The 19,337-nt window shown below is 34.1% G+C and overlaps 1 protein-coding gene across 1 annotated transcript; it reads right to left on the reverse strand.

Annotated features, from left to right (window-relative positions):
* Positions 1-3,060: 3,060 nt before the first annotated feature.
* LOC142641535 (uncharacterized) lies at positions 3,061-11,747 on the reverse strand. Its single transcript, XM_075815972.1, has 8 exons — positions 11,123-11,747; positions 10,419-10,978; positions 10,085-10,346; positions 9,464-9,661; positions 9,156-9,391; positions 7,172-8,867; positions 5,917-6,180; positions 3,061-3,167 (listed from the first exon to the last, which is right to left on the reverse strand). The coding sequence occupies exons 1-8, from the start codon at positions 11,745-11,747 to the stop codon at positions 3,061-3,063; spliced, it is 3,948 nt and encodes a 1,315-aa protein (XP_075672087.1).
* Between the last annotated feature and the right edge of the window lie 7,590 nt (positions 11,748-19,337).

Genomic DNA, 19,337 nt, shown 5'->3' on the forward strand with positions numbered 1-19,337 from the left:
TCGTAAGTCCTTTTTATTCAAATTATCACAACCAAAAGCTGTAAGACACTTAAAATTATCCATGATAGCAGGGATCAAGGATCTCACTCAGGACGTTAATCCAATCAAAGTGAACTCTCTCTAATACCACTTGTTTGTTTGTTTAGACCCTTATAAATCAAATTCGTTTAACCTAATTAATTAACCAAGTAGCGACTTAGATTGATTTTTCAGATCTAGGTTAAACTCATGCAATCATATTACTAAGTGCGAAAAAGTAAAGAAGACAATAATATGATGACCCAGGAAAACCAATGAAACTAACAGTTTCAAGGTAAAAAACCTGGGGAGGATTTAACCTAACTATCCTCAAGGTAAACAAATTCACTATGATAGAATGGAAGTTTACAATAGATTTTCTCCCTAAAATCTAAAGCTATCTCATGTAGAACTTACTCCCATGACCACGTCCAACTCTGATCCACAGACTCTTTTATCTTGAATTTGCAGCACACAAGGACTTTCGATCGGTTGAACCTTTCTTTTGATCAGTTGAGCTTCACAGAATCTGAACTCTTCTTTTTGCAGTTTAACTGTTGAATCTTGACTTGAACAATCTTGAGTAATGTCTAACACCTAAATTAGACTCTTTTTTTTTTTTTGTTCTTGGTTTGCCAACTTACACAAATTTAGAATCTAAACATTTATCCTAAATATTTAGAACCTAACAGAAGCACTCTCTCTCTCTCTACAAAGCACAAGGCTGAATACAAAGCTCGAGACTGCACCTAAAACAAGAAGTTTTCGCTTCTCTAAAATTGCTGCACAGCCTCCTTCACACAGCCCTCTTCAAAGAGATCTCTCCCACTCGCATTTTGCCACTCCATTCCTTTACAATTTCTGCTACACCCAAATTGTTAGACTAGCCACACAAACCAAATAAGAGCATCAGATATATATATATATATATATATATTAATCAAGAGGAGACCAAAGTGAACAAAGACGGATGGGCTGCTGTACACACAATGATATGCATTTAATATAGGCTTGAAACTAAAGCCCCGCATGAATGGTAAAGCCAAAATTTGACAAAACTCCAACTTAACTCGAATCAATCAAACCTGAAAAGCAAAAAAATCCTGTGTCACCTTCATCACAGCCCCTATGGGTTATCTCAAATTGCAAACCCCAAATATTCAAAATATGAATACAACACAAAATCTAATAAATCTTCACCATAACTCAAATTCCGCCATGCAATCTTCTAGACAAGTTAATTAACGAATTTCTCCTTGATCCAGAAAAAAAAAATTACAAATATTGCCTAACTCTACAACCATTCTCCACAATGGAGAAATTTTTTGATCACCAAATTTAATCAAATTCTTGTACACCTTATAAAGACTTCTCTCAAGCCACAAATGTTTCAAATGCCAAATCAAAAATGAGCCTAACCAAAAGACCCACGTTCAAGTTATTTCGAAATATGCCAATAGGCTTTAAAAGCATTCAAAGATGGTCTTAAAACCAAATTAGAGGACAAACAAATGAACTAAATGCACATAATCCCAAAGTAACTCCAAATATGCCCATACAAGCAAAATGCGTCCTATTACGCTCAAACGCAAAATGCATCCTTTAGTAATTATTAATTTTGGAATTATGGTTTTTAAGTATCCACCTCTTTTCCCAAGACTTCATCCTTAAATCTAATCCAAGGTCAAAAACAAACAAACAATTCACCATGAATGCTTCTTGAGGCCATAAGTAAAAAAAATCCAATTGAAGAAAAACTACACAAGGTCAAAAACACGAATACAACAACCAAACCTGGAATAAATGTCTGGCTACAATCTCATGGCAGGAATTGACAGAAGTAAAAGATTTACATTTAAAGATGGGATTTAATTTTTTTTTTCTTTAAAAATCGTTTTGTAGGTTAAAAAAATGTTGCTAGTTGTTGGGAAGTTACGTGAGAGTTCTACACATAAAATTCTATCATCCAAATTCTAAGACTTTTTGGACAAAAGAAAATTTTTGACAATTTCATACCGCCCATTCATTAAAAATTAAAAAAAAAAAAAAAGCCAGGGCATTTAAGTTTGTCTTAATAGCTTGTCCAAGTCTAGCCATGTGTTTCATACAAATTTTTGTTTTTAAAAATAGCAAATCATTTTTCATGAACTTGGATACAAATTGCATGCTCCTAGTGTTTTTGTATTCCAATCTTCTCAGGCTTCATTCACCTGCACCCCAAACATCTATTGTAAAACTTGTTACAATTCTTGAGCTTAAAATATATATAGAAAAAACTACCTGGGCCGTAAAAGGATCTCAATGCTTCCCATGCCTCCACAAGTGAACCTCTTCCCTCCATTGCTGCCTATTTAAATTAAGGCTCCCCATTGTTGTAGTTCAGTTTTGCATTCCTTGGCCTTAGCTTTTGAGTTTCTTTCATTTCATTCCGATTGGAGGAAAGTTTCAATGCATAATTGTCTAGATGTACGGAATCCCATTTTACATTGCCGTAGGCCTAAACGAATTACTTTAGGCATCTTTTGGAGAGTAGAACAAGGAGAGGGGAAGTCCTGTTTTTATTCCTGTCCTGTCAATGAGTTGTGTGGTCAGAAACAATGAAGCAAGTGTGAAGATACCTACGACATTGTCAGAGAGAGACACTTGAGATTCTCTAGAACTTGATACAATATCTCAAATAAACATAATCAATAAGAACTGTAATAAAATAGAAGGAACCCAAAGAACATACCATGATAAGTTTGAAGCCAGTGTTCTGATTGACCTTGACCAAATATGTTTCCCTCACTTGAGACCTTTAGGACCACAAAAAAAGAGAAAGAGCTCGGCTTTCATTCGGGTTGAAGAGCTTTGGTCAAGAGGCATGGAGGCTCCGAGAGTTAGATGGAGGCTTGGATGGGTCGAAGATGAACAATGAAGCTGCCGAAGATGAATAGTCATGCGAATTGTGGTTTTTGAAGTATTGGCCTTATAAGTATTTAAAACTTTACATGAGGATGGAATGTATATAAGCAAAATACCATACATGAGATATGTAAACACTTATGAAGCTTCATTCAAATTCCCGAGATCAATGAGCTCTCTTAATGTGATCATGCGCAAAGGCTTTGTGAGAGGAGATTTCCAATTTAATAGCTTATAATAAACTTGTTGCATGGTGGGACGAGATTGTGGACTGGTGTGTAAGCATGCTAATGCTAATGCACATCATGAGACGATAATGAAAATGACGATGATAGAAATGATGAGATCAAATCACCCGGATGCCTTCCAATAATTACTTCTAACGCCACGCTATAAACATCACACTTTTCACTTACTTCCATTGTATATGCATGCTCTGAAAGTAAAATATCAGAGTTATATTCTACTTTCACCAGGTAATTCAACTTACCACACAATCTTTTGGTTGTGGTACATGTACTACTTCTTAAGTTTATACAAATTTGTAATATATGCTAACATATATATTCATATAGGAACAACTATACAAGTTTATAAGCTGAATAAACATGCCCCATTTTCACGGCGAAAATCTGGCAATGTTTTGCGTTTGGTGCGCTATGATGCACCGGCAGGGTTTTGAGCCTATGTATACAGCACACATCAACATGTTGACGCGTGTCGCATACACTGGGAAACTGATGTCACTAGCTGAGATGGATCAAGACAATCATACTGCGATGATCACACACACAATATGGCATGAATATGCCCTAACGATAGTTGCCTTGAGTGAATACCTACACCACAAGGTCAAGAGCACCCACAATTATGAGAAGGACACTCTCCTAACCATGGGAGTCCATCATACAAAGTGCACAATCATCAATAAACAAGCGCGCACGCGCACACACACACATACATCATGCACAATGCATACACACAAAGTAGAAAAGCAAAGCAGACATCACCAACGTTCCAAGGGTATGGCCCAGCAAGGTACGAAAAAAGTAAATCAGAGATTTTCATACCCAAGGAACATGGCTCAAGCAAGGTACAAGAAAGATAAAGAATACATGCCTACATCCATAGGTGTGGCCCAACAAGGTACATGAAACATAAATCAGGCATTGCCATACCCCATGAATGTGGCTTAAAGCTAGACACAAGGAGAAGAAAGCCTAATACATGGTCCTAAAGAAGAGGCTAAGTGAGAGAGAGATAAACTCTAAATTGTAAAGTAGTCTGCGCATCACGTGGGACATTATCTAATTAATTGTAATAACAAAACCTACATTATCAATTCGTTGTAGGAAAAGACCTTTAGATAGCATTCCAACAAAAAAACTGATTGTAGAATATGGGCTTTAGAAAGATATCGAAATTAAATGATAGGAACAAAGAGAACTAAAATAAAAAAACATATAGATACAAACGAACAAAAGAGAACATAAAAAGATTTACATGGTTCAGTATTTGGCCTATGTCCATGGACAGCAACAATAAAAAATTTCACTAACAACATAGAGTATACAAAATGGTGTAGAGTCATATCATCTCAAAATCCAAACTCCAATACACCCAAACTTAGTCTCACACAAATACAAAGTTTATACTCACAATACAAGGTTCAAGGTTATTCCCAAAACAAGGAGAAGTTGAATACAAATTGCATGTTATGTGTTTAATTATTCTAACATCGGTTGTATAACCTCTTAGAATTCTTCTTCTTCTATATGAAAAAAGTCTTGGTAAAGAAAACTACCTAGTCTGTAAAAGGATCTTAATCAAAGCAAGTTGGTAATTCTATCGCTACCTATTTAAGTTAGAGTCCAAATTTTGTAAGAACAGAGTGTAAAACCCATATTTTACACTATTCAATAAGAGATTGTCACATCAGCATTTTACTTATTTTCAATACATCCTACCATACTTAATAATATCCCAATACACTATAAAGGTTCCCCTTTATAGTTGAGTCTCACCTGCTTCCTTGGCCTTACCATTTGAGCTTCTTCCATGTCATTCCCATGGATGAAAATTTCCTTGCATATTGATTCATTACCAGCCGACTGATCGAAACAGAAAATTCTTTCTTCTGTTCGAAGCAAGTGTGAAGATACCTGTCGGCTGTTGCAATAGCAGATGGGGTCTCTTGAGAAGAAATAATGCTCTTGAATCTGATAACCTTATACAAATGTGTAGTGCCAACGAGGAAGACCTTCAGAACAGTGGAAAGAGCAATGTCTAAAATCTTTGTTTTGTTTTGTTGACACACGAGGCGGATTTTGGAGAATAGTACAATCTAGTATGAATCTTTTCACAAAATTGGGGTGACTAGTCCATGTTGACATACAAAGAACAACATAATAAGCAACAAGTAAGCCTCCATTTTTTCCCCTTCTCACCCTCTAATTTCTCGACAACTCAAATAAAAATAATCTCAAATAAACAAAATCAATAAGAAGTATAAATAGAAGGAACCCAATAAACATACCCGGATAAGTTCGAAGAAATGTTCTGATTTACCTTGACCAACTTGGTTTATTGCACCTTGAGAGCTTTAGGACCACAAAAGTGAAGAAGTTGAAGAAAGAGAAAGAAATCAGCTTCGTTGGGCTTATATAGGTCTAGGTTAACATTGAAGTAGCTGAAGATGTTGGCGGCTGAGCATCATAGAGGAGAGTAGAGATTCAAAATTGACGCCAACTACTGTGCAGGAGATGAACTGTCATAAGAATTGGGGTTTTTAAAGTTTTCTCTTTATAAGTATTTAAAACTATACGTAAGGGTTGAATGTACACAAACAAGATATAGCATACATGAAAATATGTATAGTTGTACACTTGTGAAGCTTAACTCAGATTGTCGAGAGATCGATGAGTTCCCTTAATGTGATCATGCCCAAAGGCTTTGTGAGCGGGGATTTCCAATTTGATAGCTTCTGATAAACATGTTGCATTGTTGGACGAGATTGTGGATTGTTGTGCAAGCAAGCCAATGCTATCTTGGCCACTAAAACCACCTTCTCCGCAACTTGCCTTGTAGGTAGCACAAGCCGTTGATCCAACACATCTTCTAGGAGCACATCATGGGATGATGATGATAGAAATGATGAGATCAAATCACCCGGATGCCTTCCCATAATTACTTCCAATGTGACTACTCCAAAACTATAAACATCACACTTTTCACTTACTTCCATCGTGTATGCGTTTTCTGAAAGTAAATTATTAGTGTTTTACTATGCTTTCACTTTGTAGAAGCAAGTTTTAATAACATTTCTACTCGTATAGTAATTTCTTTTGGAATTAGGTGGAGGAGGCAACTAAAGGTATTGAATTCTGCGAAAATTTTGAAGGACAAATAAGAAATAGGTAATCCTATTCTATTACATGGTAGTGGAAGCAAACTTTCTATTTAAATTTTTCACCAAATAATTAAATCTAGTTTGAAAGAATTAAATAGTTGAAAAGTGAAGCTGTCTCTGTAAAACGTGATTCTTCTACAACTACGAATTAATTGGATGTATTCATGCACAATTAACTATGGAAAATTCCCATAAATAAAAAAAAAACTATTTTAAAAAGTTAAAATCTTAAAAACTGAAATTAAAATGAACCTTATTTTTGTAATTGTGATTATGATCCCAAATAAAGGAGGTGATCGTATAAATTATTAAGGGTTGTTACCTCCAATCTTGTGTTTTTTTTTTTTTTTTTTTTTCTAAGTGCCGATCAAGTTGATAGTGAAAATAAAATTTTCACCCCTAAATCAACAAAGTACTCTAATTATTAATCAAACCTACTAGCTCAAGCAAGGACAACCGTACAAAACATTCTGTTGTTAAACAGATTTTAAAGGGCAACATTTTCCTACTTTGAAGGAATATCCTCTAATTCATTATGTGACGATTTATAAGACTATTCACATGTATTATTTAAATAAGTCATGTAATTGATATAAATAGTCATGTGACTAAAAGTACATAAGGATGGTCTCTTTATTTGCCACATAGTGGGTCGAAGGAAGTTTCCTTTAAACCGATTTGGAGGTAAAATTTTGCCAATTATAAAAGGCAAACAATGCCAACGAAATAACATTTAATAAGATTAGAGACACAACAAAAGTCACAACACGGATATAGATGATGTGATTGTTGCTAATAAAAGTGGAGTCAATAAGTCCATGTAATACTTAAATAACATACCTGGAGCGGCATACCCAATGGTGCCAGCAAATGAAGTCCAATAAGAAGTGTCAGAACTCATAATCTTAGATGTGCCAAAGTCAGAGACATGAGCTTCAAATTCCAAATCTAGTAGAACATTCTTGCTTGATATGTCACGATGAATTATTGGATGTGAGCATTCATGATGCATATAAGACAAAGCATTTGCCACACCTTTGACAACATTTACCCTCTTAGCCCAATCAAAGTCCAGTGCTAATTCATCATTGTTTAGTATCTTTTCTAGGCTCCCTCCTTCCAAGAACTCATAAACTAAAAGCAAGTATCGTGGATGTGAGCAAAAACCATGAAGCCTCACAATGTTGCGATGTCGTATTTCAGTTAGACTATGTATCTCATTGGTGAAAGCTTTTATAATGGCCACACTGTCTTCTGAGAGTGGATGAAGTTTCTTTACAGCAACAACTTGACCTGTTGGTAACTCAGCTTTATAAACAAATCCATACCCCCCAACACCAATACAATGCTTGTAATCAAAATCCTCTGTTGCTTCAACAATGTTTTCATAAACCATTTTCCCATCATAGCTCCACACAGAAAACATATCTTGATGTTCTTCTTCTTTTGGCTTATTTTTTGTCTTCGTCTTTCTAAAGCACACGGCTAATGTAATTCCAACAATGATAAATATAAGAAAGACAATGCCCAAAAGGGCAAAAATTAGTGTCGTAACATTATATCCCTTTTTTACATGAAGATTGTGGCTATATGCAGAGAGGCAAACCTTTAAACCAGTAGCATTGCCACACAAGCCCTTGTTATTTCTAAATGCTTCCACTGGAGCCTCATGAAATACTTTAATATCCGGAATAGGACCCCTCAATTGATTGTAGGACAAATCAACAGATGTCAAGCCTAACAATTGGTTAAAAGTGGACGGAATATTCCCAGAGAGTGCATTGTGGGAAAGATTCAAGATTTCTAATACTTTCAAATCTCCAAGTTGTTGTGGTATCTCTCCTATTAGAAAATTTTTGCTAAGATCAAGATTTTGGAGATACTGTAAATTGCCAATCTGAAGTGGGATATATTTGCTTAAGTGATTGTTGCTCAAATTCAAGACAAAAAGTTTTTTACAATTCCCTAGGTTAGGAATAAGGCCACTTAGACTATTTTTGGCAAGATTAAGACGCTCTAGATTTGACAGCATCCCGAAATTGTAAGGGATGTGACCAGAAAATTTGTTATTATCTAGATAAAGGTCAAACAAAAATGTCAGCTTACCTAATTCCTTTGGGATTTCTCCATGTATCTTATTTGAGGAGAGGTTCAGTACATGTAATTGAATTGCTTCTCCAAGCTCAGGAGGTAATCTACCTGAAATATCATTGTTAGAGATTTTAAGGCTTGTTAAGTTTTGACATCGCCCCCAATTAGTTGAAAGCTGACCATAAAGTTTATTATAACTCAAATCCATATATATTAAGCGTGGGTGTACCCCAAAACTTTCTCCTATATTTCCAATAAGTTGATTTCCATCAAGTCGGACTCTGATGAGGCTACTGCAGTTGCTCAAGGATTTTGGTATTGAACCAATAAAATGATTATTGATTGCAAGGAACTTCTCAAGCAATCCACCATGGCACACATTGTCAGGTAAGTGACCAGTGAATAGATTATTAGATACTTCGAACTCCTTCAATTGAGTAAAATTGTTCTGCTCAAATGAAATGAGTTAGCTTAACTTATTAGTGAACAATCTAAAACAAGCGAGTTTAGTTAAGTTTCCTATAGAAGCAAGAATTATAGCTATGAAATTGTAAAATAATAACTTTAAGATTACTCAAGAACTTACCATTCCAAATTCTTGAGGGAAGGAGCCAGAAAGTTTGTTGGAACTCAGATATAGAAAACTTAGTTTGCTTAAGTTTCTGAAAGAAGCAGGGATGACACTTGTAAGATTGTTAAATGATAACTCAAGCTCAATCAGAGAACTTAGCATTCCCAATTCTCGAGGGATAGAACCAGAAAGTTGGTTCTCATAAAGATATAGAGTGTTTAGGTTGCTTAAGTTTCCAAGAGAAACAGGGATGGTACCTGTGAGATTGTTTGTTGATAACTCAAGGTCAGTCAGAGAACTTAGCATTCCTAATTCTTGAGGGATGGAACCAGAAAGTTGGTTCTCATAAAGACATAGAATAGCTAGGTTGCTTAAATTTCCAAGAGAAGCAGGGATGGCACCAAAGAGATGGTTCTTCTGAAGATATAGCTTGTTTAGGTTGCTTAAGTTTCCAAGAGAAACAGGGATGATACCTGTGAGATTGTTTTTTGATAAGTCAAGGCCAGTCAAAGAACTTATCATTCCTAATTCTTGAGGGATAGAACCAAAAAGTTGGTTTTTCTGAAGATATAGAACAGTTAGGTTGCTTAAGTTTCCAAGAGAAACAGGGATGGTACCTGTGAGATTGTTTGTTGATAACTCAAGGTCAGTCAGAGAACTTAACATTCCTAATTCCTGAGGGATGGAACTAGAAAGTTGGTTCTCATAAAGATGTAGAATAGTTAGGTTGCTTAAATTTCCAAGAGAAGCAGGGATGGCACAAAAGAGATGGTTCTTCTGAAGATATAGCTTGTTTAGGTTGCTTAAGTTTCCAAGAGAGGTAGGAATGACACTCATGAGATTGTTTGCTGATAAATCAAGCTCACTCAAAAAACTTAGCATTCCTAATTCTTGAGGGATGGAACCAGAAAGTTGGTTCTCATAAAGACATAGAATAGCTAGGTTGCTTAAATTTCCAAGAGAAGCAGGGATGGCACCAAAGAGATGGTTCTTCTGAAGATATAGCTTGTTTAGGTTGCTTAAGTTTCCAAGAGAGGTAGGAATGACACTCATGAGATTGTTTGCTGATAAACCAAGGCCAATCAGAGAACTTAGCATTCCTAATTCTTGAGGGATGGAACCAGAAAGTTGGTTCTCATAAAGATATAGAATAGTTAGGTTGCTTAAGTTTCCAAGAGAAGCAGGGATGGTACCTGTGAGACTGTTTATTGATAGCCCAAGGTCAGTAAGAGAACTTAACATTCCTAATTCATGAGGGATGAAACCAGAAAGTTGGTTCTCATAAAGATATAGAATAGTTAGGTTGCTTAAATTTCCAAGAGAAGCAGGGATGGCACCAAAGAGATGGTTCTTCTGAAGATATAGCTTGTTTAGGTTGCTTAAGTTTCCAAGAGAGGTAGGAATGACACTCATGAGATTGTTTGCTGATAAATCAAGCTCACTCAGAAAACTTAGCATTCCTAATTCTTGAGGGATAGAACCAAAAAGTTGGTTCTTCTGAAGATATAGAACAGTTAGGTTGCTTAAGTTTCCAAGAGAAACAGGGATGGTACCTGTGAGATTGTTTGTTGATAAACTAAGGCCAATCAGAGAACTTAGCATTCCTAATTCTTGAGGGATGGAACCAGAAAGTTGGTTCTCATAAAGATATAGAATAGTTAGGTTGCTTAAGTTTCCAAGAGAAGCAGGGATGGTACCTGTGAGACTGTTTATTGATAGCCCAAGGTCAGTAAGAGAACTTAACATTCCTAATTCATGAGGGATGAAACCAGAAAGTTGGTTCTTACTTAGATATAGAGTGGTTAGGTTTCTTAAGTTTCCAAGAGAATCGGGGATAGTACCCGTGAGATTGTTGAATGATAACCTAAGGTCATTAAGAGAACTTAACATCCCTAATTCTTGAGGGATGGAACCAGAAAGTTGGTTCGCATGAAGATGTAGAGTGGTTAGGTTGCTTATGTTTCCAAGAGAAGCAGGGATGGTACCTGTGAGACTGTTTGTTGATAACTTAAGGCCAGTCAGAGAACTTAGCATTCCAAATTCTTGAGGGATGGAACCAGAAAGTTGGTTCTCATGTAGATATAGAGTTGTTAGGTTGCTTAAGTTTTCAAGAGAAGCAGGGATGGTACCTATGAGATTATTTGATGATAAATCAAATTCACTCAAAGAAGTTAACCCTCCTAATTCTTGAGGGATAAGGCCACTAATACGATTGTCGGCAAGGTCAAAGATGTGGAGACTTGTCAATCGGCCTATTTCGAAAGGAATTCTCCCAGTGAATTGATTATATGAAAGGTTTAGAACTGAGAGTTTTGAGAGGTGAGCAATATTTGAGGGGATGGTTCCAAATAGTGAGTTGTAAGAAAGGTCAACACTAAGTAGATTGGGGAAGGATTGAAAGCTTAGATTGTGAAGTGTACCTTTCAAACTGTGACTTGAAAGATTTAGTTGGGTGATACTTCCAGACATGTCGCAATATATTCCGATCCAATTGCAAGGATTGCTTCCAGCCCAAGAGGATAAGAAAGACTGGCTTTTACTGTGAAGGTTGTTTTTCCATTTTAGAAGGGCCCTTGCTTCCTTTCTTTCTTCTGCTACCTTAATCTTATTGTTAGTGTAAACGAAAGGAGAAGTTATAGAGGAAACAGAAGCAGTGGATGAACAAACGAAATCAAGGATGACGACAATAAGAAGGAAGAAGACTAGAGATGAAATGAATTGATTGAAGAGTGGTTTGTTTGAAAGGGATGTCATTATGTTGGTGGATGAAGGATGAACTTTTACACTATGGTTGGAGTAGTGGATGAATGATTTCAAATGGATTGAGAGGTATTTATAGAAGGGATTGGAATATTTAATTGGCTAAATTTTTGGTTAGATATATTTTGAGGAATCTTCTTAATTAATTACATGTTTGGTTGTTATCTAGGTGTGCTTTACTGCTTTTATCATATCACCATTAAGTCAACTAAAATGATCACGTGACAATTAAATCGTTATGTGATCTAAAAATATTCACGGATATATATTAACTCAAAAACCTCATTTACCAGATGAAGTTGGCGAAACCCAAGTTATTGCTTACTTTTCCATACAGACCGTACTAATAAATTGAAGTGATTAGAAACAATATTAAACTATTGCTTACTTTTCCATGAAGACCATACTAAGGAAATTAATTGCAAATTACTTGGAACATGTCAACAGGAATGGGGCAGTCACTATGAACGAATTAATGTATTTTTGAGGCTTAAAGTGACAACTTTAAAAGCGATTTTTGCTTATAATAATATTTATTTAATTTTTTAAAATAATTTTTTTAAAGTTATAATGTTGGATTTTAGTAACGACTTTGTCTAGAGAACTATAATAGAGAGAGAAAGAAAGAGTTTATTGACTCTATTCAACTTTTTTGTGTTTGGGAGATAGGAAATTTGCACTCTAAAAGTATTGCAAATAGAATAAAGTGCGTTAATAGAGTGCAGAACGTTTAAAGAAGGATTGTTTTTTAAAATGATTTTTATTGATTAAAATTCTAGGGCTTCATAAAAATTTGTCAATGTGAAACATATAGAGAGTGCATTCTATTTGTCAATAAAGAACATTATTTATTTATGGGCAAGAATTAAGTACAGTATTTAGATGTTGTTTCTTAAGCTTCCCTCTTAAGATTCAACCATGTGAATTTTTTCTCATAAGATGAAAGTGTATTTTTTAGTTAAGTAGCTACATGACTGAATCTTAAAAGAGAAACTTAAAGAACAGCACCTAAGGTACTGTACCTAAATTTTATCCTTTATTTATTTATTGCCAAGTGAATGTCCTTTATTTATTTATTTCCAGGTGAAGGGGACCTTAAATAAAATTTCTGCACATTAATTAACATAGATACATATGAGTATATTCTGATAATATATAGAGTGGATCCTTCTTTCATTTAGGGGCCTTCGCTTGTCTCTCCTTCTGTCACTAACTACCATATTGCTTGACTTGTAGTCTGACCACCTTTTAGAGAATGCAATTTCATTGGAAGATTGGTTGTTTAGTGTTAAAAAGTATCGAATAATATACAATAAAAAAAGTAGGTACACTTTTTTTCCTCTCATTTTCTCCTTTTTCTTTTTCTGTTTTTTGACCGGCCCCTCTTCTTTTCACACAACTTTTCTTCTTTTATGTGCAAAATGTATTTATAATAGTACTGCGGTGATAACAGGACAAGGGGTAGGTAGGTAAGAATAGGTTGTTTGCACGATTGGTTCTAAGACTAAAAACTATTTTACTTTTTTTTTCCCACAATTTTAACGTTGCAAATTATAAGAGTTTTCCTATCACTTATATATAGACTTACTATTTTTTTCTCTACTACTTACACTCTATCATATTACAGTTTTGGCAAAAAAATTGTGAAATAGTTTATGTTTTTTCACTAAAGAATAGTGTTTTGGACTATCTGATTAATGTCAACTTTTCTTCTTTTCACACACTTGCAAGTGGCAGACAATTAATTAGGCTTTCAATTGGTTTGGCTAGTTAAACCATGATTACTAACTTAACATGGCATTGCTTGGGTCCAAATCCTATCTAATTTTTTATATCAATCAATTTGTTAGCTTGTTTGGTTCCATCAACTTGTCAAAGATTTAGGAGGAACTAAGGGTTCATCATTACCATGTGGCATTATTTTATTAAAATTGATAACATTTAATTTACTTAAAATAAGGTTAATTAACAGGATCCCCAGTCTACCTAAAATTGAGCGTTATTTGACTCAATTATTATACTCAACAATTAAACGGTCTTCTACTCGGCTTAAAGTGGCTGTGTGTGTTTGTTTTTTTTTTTTTTTTGCTGTGTGTGTGTTTGTATATAATTATGTATTTATTTATATGTTTATAAACATATAATTTAAAATCTTCATATTTTATAAGCTTAAGTACAATTATTGAATTAATACCTGCAAGCTTAGTTTTACGTAAATGCGTATCCAATGCACTTGCATCTATGGACATAGCAACATCACCACTAATCATTAAGTGGAGGGGATGCTGAGTTGCTCACCATAAACTTTGAAGTCATTAGGCTTTTTACTTCTATGACTTACACCTTCAAAAAATTTCATAAGCAAGTTTAGCTCTTGCATCGACTTTGAGATTCTTTTTAGTTTTTATTGAATATGAAACCACAAAAAACAAAAATATGAAAATTTTAAATTAAAAAATTTAGTTGACAAAGAAGAATTTGGAAAGAAAAATTGTGGTAATACAAGTAGGAGGTTCTATATATCCTTTATATTCATAATTGAGTGCTTATTCTCCATAAGGTTCTATATAAAAGAAATTTGGAGAAATTTCTAAGGGAGTTTGTGTTGTTGATCTTCGTAACATTTCATAACTACAAAAGACTTTTGTTTTTTTTTGGACAAATAAGGGTGTCTAGACATCTACGAGTATCTGATTATTTCCATGGGTATATGCAATTTGTCTCATAGATACCAGATTATTATAGAAAGTAATCCCTTAAAGGTGGTCCCAAAATGATGAAGATCTCATGAATATTATATAGCTTTAAGAAATTTCTTGTCTTTACATAAAATAATATCTTCTTGCTTCTTTTCTTGGGCTTGGTAATTAATTCATGCATATGCATTAAAAGGGATTTTTTTTTTTGAGAGAAATTAAAAGGGATTTGAAACTATGGTTTCACCCACTACTCCGTATTTATAGACCAAAGTGGTATTAGGCCTAGAGGTCAGTAGTGAACAATAGCAACATTAGTAATGAGCTAAAATTTTCCAACTCCACAACAAGCAACCTGTGATAAACTGTATCTCTGAACTCTGCTTTTGATAAAACTGAAAAATGTCACCATTTTCACAAAAGCTAGTGGTTTGATAGAGAAAATGTGATGAATAAATTTTTTTTTTTTTTTTTTTTTGGTGTGTGTAGTTATTTGGGTGAAGAGGCTTGGTCAAGCATTATAGAGAAAGACTATTGGTCGTGACCAACTTCCCGTGCATTAGGAGAGGGTAACTTGAGAACAGACACAGACAAATAGAATTTCATTTTCATCTTTGACAAGAAATGTTTTCCCTGTGGTTACTTTTTTTTCTTCTTCTCTCTTTTTTAGGTTTGATTTAAATTAAGAATTTTTTAGGTAAAGAAGTTGAGAAATGTTATCCCTGTGTCATTATTTCTTGATTTGTATGTTTTGATTTCCTCGTAGACTCATGCTAGATTAATTAACAAGCTCTATCCTCTCGGAGAAACACTTTTGAGATCAGCGTCGTCATCATCATTTTCAATGGATTTGTGATTTGTCATTTTTGAAAATTATTGTCTACGAGAGTAATGATTTTGTTTTTTTGTTTTTTTTTTCTTTTTTGAGAGAGTTAAGTAAAAATTTTGTAAGTAAATGATAGTCAGATCAATCCTTAAATAATAATAATAATGATAGTATATTACTGTATTGAACTCTGTCTCCAACATATATTGAAAAATATTTACCAAAACTTTGTTTTTTTATCCATAAACTATTAAAAAAATTAATTTTTTCATCCCTCTTTTTGTTTATAAACTATTGGTAAAATTATTTACAAAGTTTAAGAATGAAAAAAAAAAAAAAAAAAAACTTTTTAAAGTTTAGAGGCTAAAATAGTATTTTACCTAGTAATAAATAATCACATTTTCCTCTTTATTTTTTAACCACCCTTTTTTCATACATAAAATGTTATGTCCACAATATTTTCACAACACTTTTACAGCAAATTTTAAATGGTTTGTTATTGATTGTTATAGATAGCAAAAAAATAATTTAAATTATGAATTCTTTTAAAAGTATTATAAAAATATTATGAATAACACACTCCCTCTCGTATGGACCAAAACACAAAATACGTGTGATTGGCGAAAAGGTACTACTGATCTGTTGAATGCATTTGATTTTATTTTCTCAAGCATGATTGGCAAGAGTAAACTCATGGGTTATTTTATGATGTTTGGTGTCCTCTCAATTGTTTTCTTGACAAATTGACCTTTAGGTGCATATGACTAATTGGCCGTGTATTTTTGGAGAGGACTTTCTTGGTCTTGGTCTTGTAATGTATAATTCTATATTAGTGGAGAAGGACGACTAAACTGAACGTGCATTTGGGGGGAACCGAGGAAGGAATTAGACTTGACTTTTCGTCCGGCGCATTAATTAAGGCATCTTTTCACGCATAAAAAATAAAGCACCGACTTGGGTCGTGCATTAGGGGACACACTAATTGCGCAATGACAGACTTGTTGTAGTGCAACAGGAGGTCAAATTTTGTGCAGTAACCTAAGAGGTTATGAGTAAATTAATATTGCACTTGCAATTGGTTTATATGCAGCGCATTAGGAGGTTGAATTTGTTGACTTCAATTATCCCAATAAAACCATTTCCTGCAGAACTCAATTAATCCTCGTCCCAGTACCTGGTGCCTATTTGCAATAGTGAATTCTTGGAGTATTTTCTTTGACATTCTGAAATCCCAATTTCAGATCCTCACTTGGTCTCTTTTACTGGTTTTTCCTTTTTGGGGGCAAATTACCATGGCAAACGTCTCTTATGCTTTGTTTTTGTATTGTGGTTAATAAATAAATTTATAATACTAATTGTAAAGTCGTAATTTGTACCTAAGCTCTACAAGAGGAAAAGTAAAGACTCAAAGAGCCCAATACAATAAATTTATAGAGAATAAGTTAGAAATCTTATTTCTAATGAGCTTATACGGTAACAACAATGGCCCAATATCACCAGATAATAAGGATAGGTTAGCTTGTTAAAAGGAAGTTGTCCTCATATTAAAGTTGAGGAGTAAATTCTTATATTTTTTATCTCTTAAAGATTGAGTATAGATAGTCAGTCTACAGTATTTTCTCTATTTTCTCTCTGGTCCCCTTTTCTCTAGGACCTTCTTCTTTCTTATACTTCCTCCCCCACTTCATTCTTGCTCTCCACGTGTAGATCTAGGCTGCTAACATGGACACTTGTCCCATCAGTATCTTCCTGAAGTCTTTAGGTAATAGATGTAAGGCTGAAAATCACTATTCAGATATCACTTCCTCATTAATGCAATCAAAGACTTAGGCACAGAGCATTCAATGTAGTGATAGCAGCTTTTTCTAAGATATTTCCCAACCGTTTTTGCTCTTTGTGCCCTTGTGAAACATATCTTCATCTACAAGACCTCCTAAAATATCATTCTAGTCAACATGGCATACCATCTGACCCTCACTTCACTTAGCCGAGGAGATACTCCTCCTCGAATTATTTCCATTAACCTCTTTCGCAGTAGTTTGCTCGTGGGCATTTAAGTTTGACATCCTTATTACCATCAATCCGTCCTCAGACAGGTAAACATCCTCGGACACAGCCCATAGCCCAAAAACGCATCTTGGACCTTTTATTCCCACATTAATTATATCATCAAATTAAATTAAATAAAATGATTTATTTACCCAATTTAGCACATGCCCAAATCACACAAATGCATTTGTTCCCTCGAGAAAATGCATTCCCCACCTACAACCAATTTTTTTGTATTTTTCTTCTTTTTACTTTTCAGTTTCTTGAATTTCACTGGTTCTAGGTTTCTTTTTCCTCTATTATTTTTGTGCTCATCTAACTTTTCCTCTTTATTGTTCTTATATGTTTCTGCCGATCTCGTTCTCGTTCTATTTTTTTTATCATCAGTTTTGGATCCACTTTTCTATCATCTCAATTAAACAAATATAAGAGAAAACTACATCTTTTCTATCTTCTTACTTGTTTATCCCTTTTTCCATTTTTTATTCTCTTATTTTTTCATTCTTCTAACCAAACGGGCCAATTACATTAATCTCTCTTTATTAGCAAGATTTTGGAAACTTTTTCATTCAAGCACCTTAAGAAATATGGGCTACATGTTCTTATATATAAAACTTTTGTGAAGACGCGTTAAGTTTCATACATATAGGAGGTTAATTATTACGGGCGACCATTATAATTTTTGGTCCCATTAATAACTAATCATTATATATACATTACCCATAAATATATACAGTACATCCGAATTATTTGGGATGAAAATATTTTATTTCAAAAGGTTTGTGATACCAAATTTATACTTTTATGACTTTGGTTGAGAGGGCTATAGGATGGAAAAGATTTGAAGAATAGAATATAGGAAAGATTTATACTTTTCCACCACGTGTTTGGCATGGAAGATAGATGGAAATTAAATTCCTATTTCGCCGATTATGGCTGATTTTCTTTAATGATATTCAAGGTCTTTCTTCTCAAAAAAAAAAATCTTATTAAGCCCTTAGGATATAAAAGCGAAAGGATAGGAAGATTTAGGGAAAATTTTGAAATTTCTTTTCAATGTTATTAAGTTTTCACCCTTTTTTAAAAAATTTGGATTAAAAAATGATATAGGTCTTGACGAAAAATTTCAATCACCTCTTTTCTTTTCTCTCATAATTCACGCTAGCAAAATGAAAAATATCACTATCCTCTTCATTTCCTTTTTCCATTTTTTCATCTTCTCCCTATTCAGTTTCTGCACTACCAAACACAACATACATGTGATTGTCAAAAAGGCACCAATTATTTTGAATGCTTTTTTTTTTTTCTCACGTATGATTAGTTATAGAAGACTCACAAGTCACAACCATTGCTTTAATCAGTGTCTCTCCTTCTATCACTAACTACCATACTGCTTGTAGTCTAATTCACGTTTTAGATAATGCAATTTCATTGGAAGCCAAGAAGACCGGTCATTCAGTGTTTAAAAAGTATCCAATTATTATTCACTTTTTTTCCCCTTCTTTTTCCCTTTTTTTGACCGGCCCTCTCCTCTTTTCACACAATTTTTCTTCTTTTATGTGCAAAATGTATTTATAATTGTGTGCTAGTGATACCAGGACAAGGGTCAGGTAGGTAAGGATAGGTTGTTTACAAGAGTGGTTCTAGGACTAAAAATTATTTCACTTTTTTCACAATTCTAAGGTGGCATACTATAAGAGTTTTTCTGTTACTTACACGTAAACTTACTATTTTTTTGTACTATTCACGCGTGTAAAATTACAGTTTTGGCAAAGAATAGTGTTTTGGTCCATATGATTAATGTCAACTTTCTTTCTTTTCGCGCACTGGGCAAGTGGCAGACAATAAATTAGGCTGTCAATTGGTTCAGCTACCATGATTACTAACGCAATGTAGCATTGTTTGGGTCCAAATCCTATCTAATTCTGGATATCAATTAATTTGTTAGCTTGTTTGATTACATAAACTTGTCAAAGATTTAGGAGGAACTGGCATTATTTTATGAAAATTGAT

The sequence above is a fragment of the Castanea sativa genome, chromosome 6, assembly GCF_040712315.1.
Source record: "Castanea sativa cultivar Marrone di Chiusa Pesio chromosome 6, ASM4071231v1".
NCBI lineage: Eukaryota > Viridiplantae > Streptophyta > Magnoliopsida > Fagales > Fagaceae > Castanea > Castanea sativa.

Bases quoted from the DNA above. Each gene is read 5' to 3' on its own strand.
- LOC142641535 (XM_075815972.1), bottom strand. From the start codon at position 11,747: ATGACATCCCTTTCAAACAAACCACTCTTCAATCAATTCATTTCATCT. The intron at 10,979-11,122 runs GTACCATCCCTG...ACAGTCTCACAG, and splicing joins ATCATCAAATAATCTCATAG to GTACCATCCCTGCTTCTCTT. The intron at 3,168-5,916 runs ATGTTTATCAGA...CCACCATGCAAC, and splicing joins ATCTCGTCCAACAATGCAAC to AAGTTTATTATAAGCTATTA.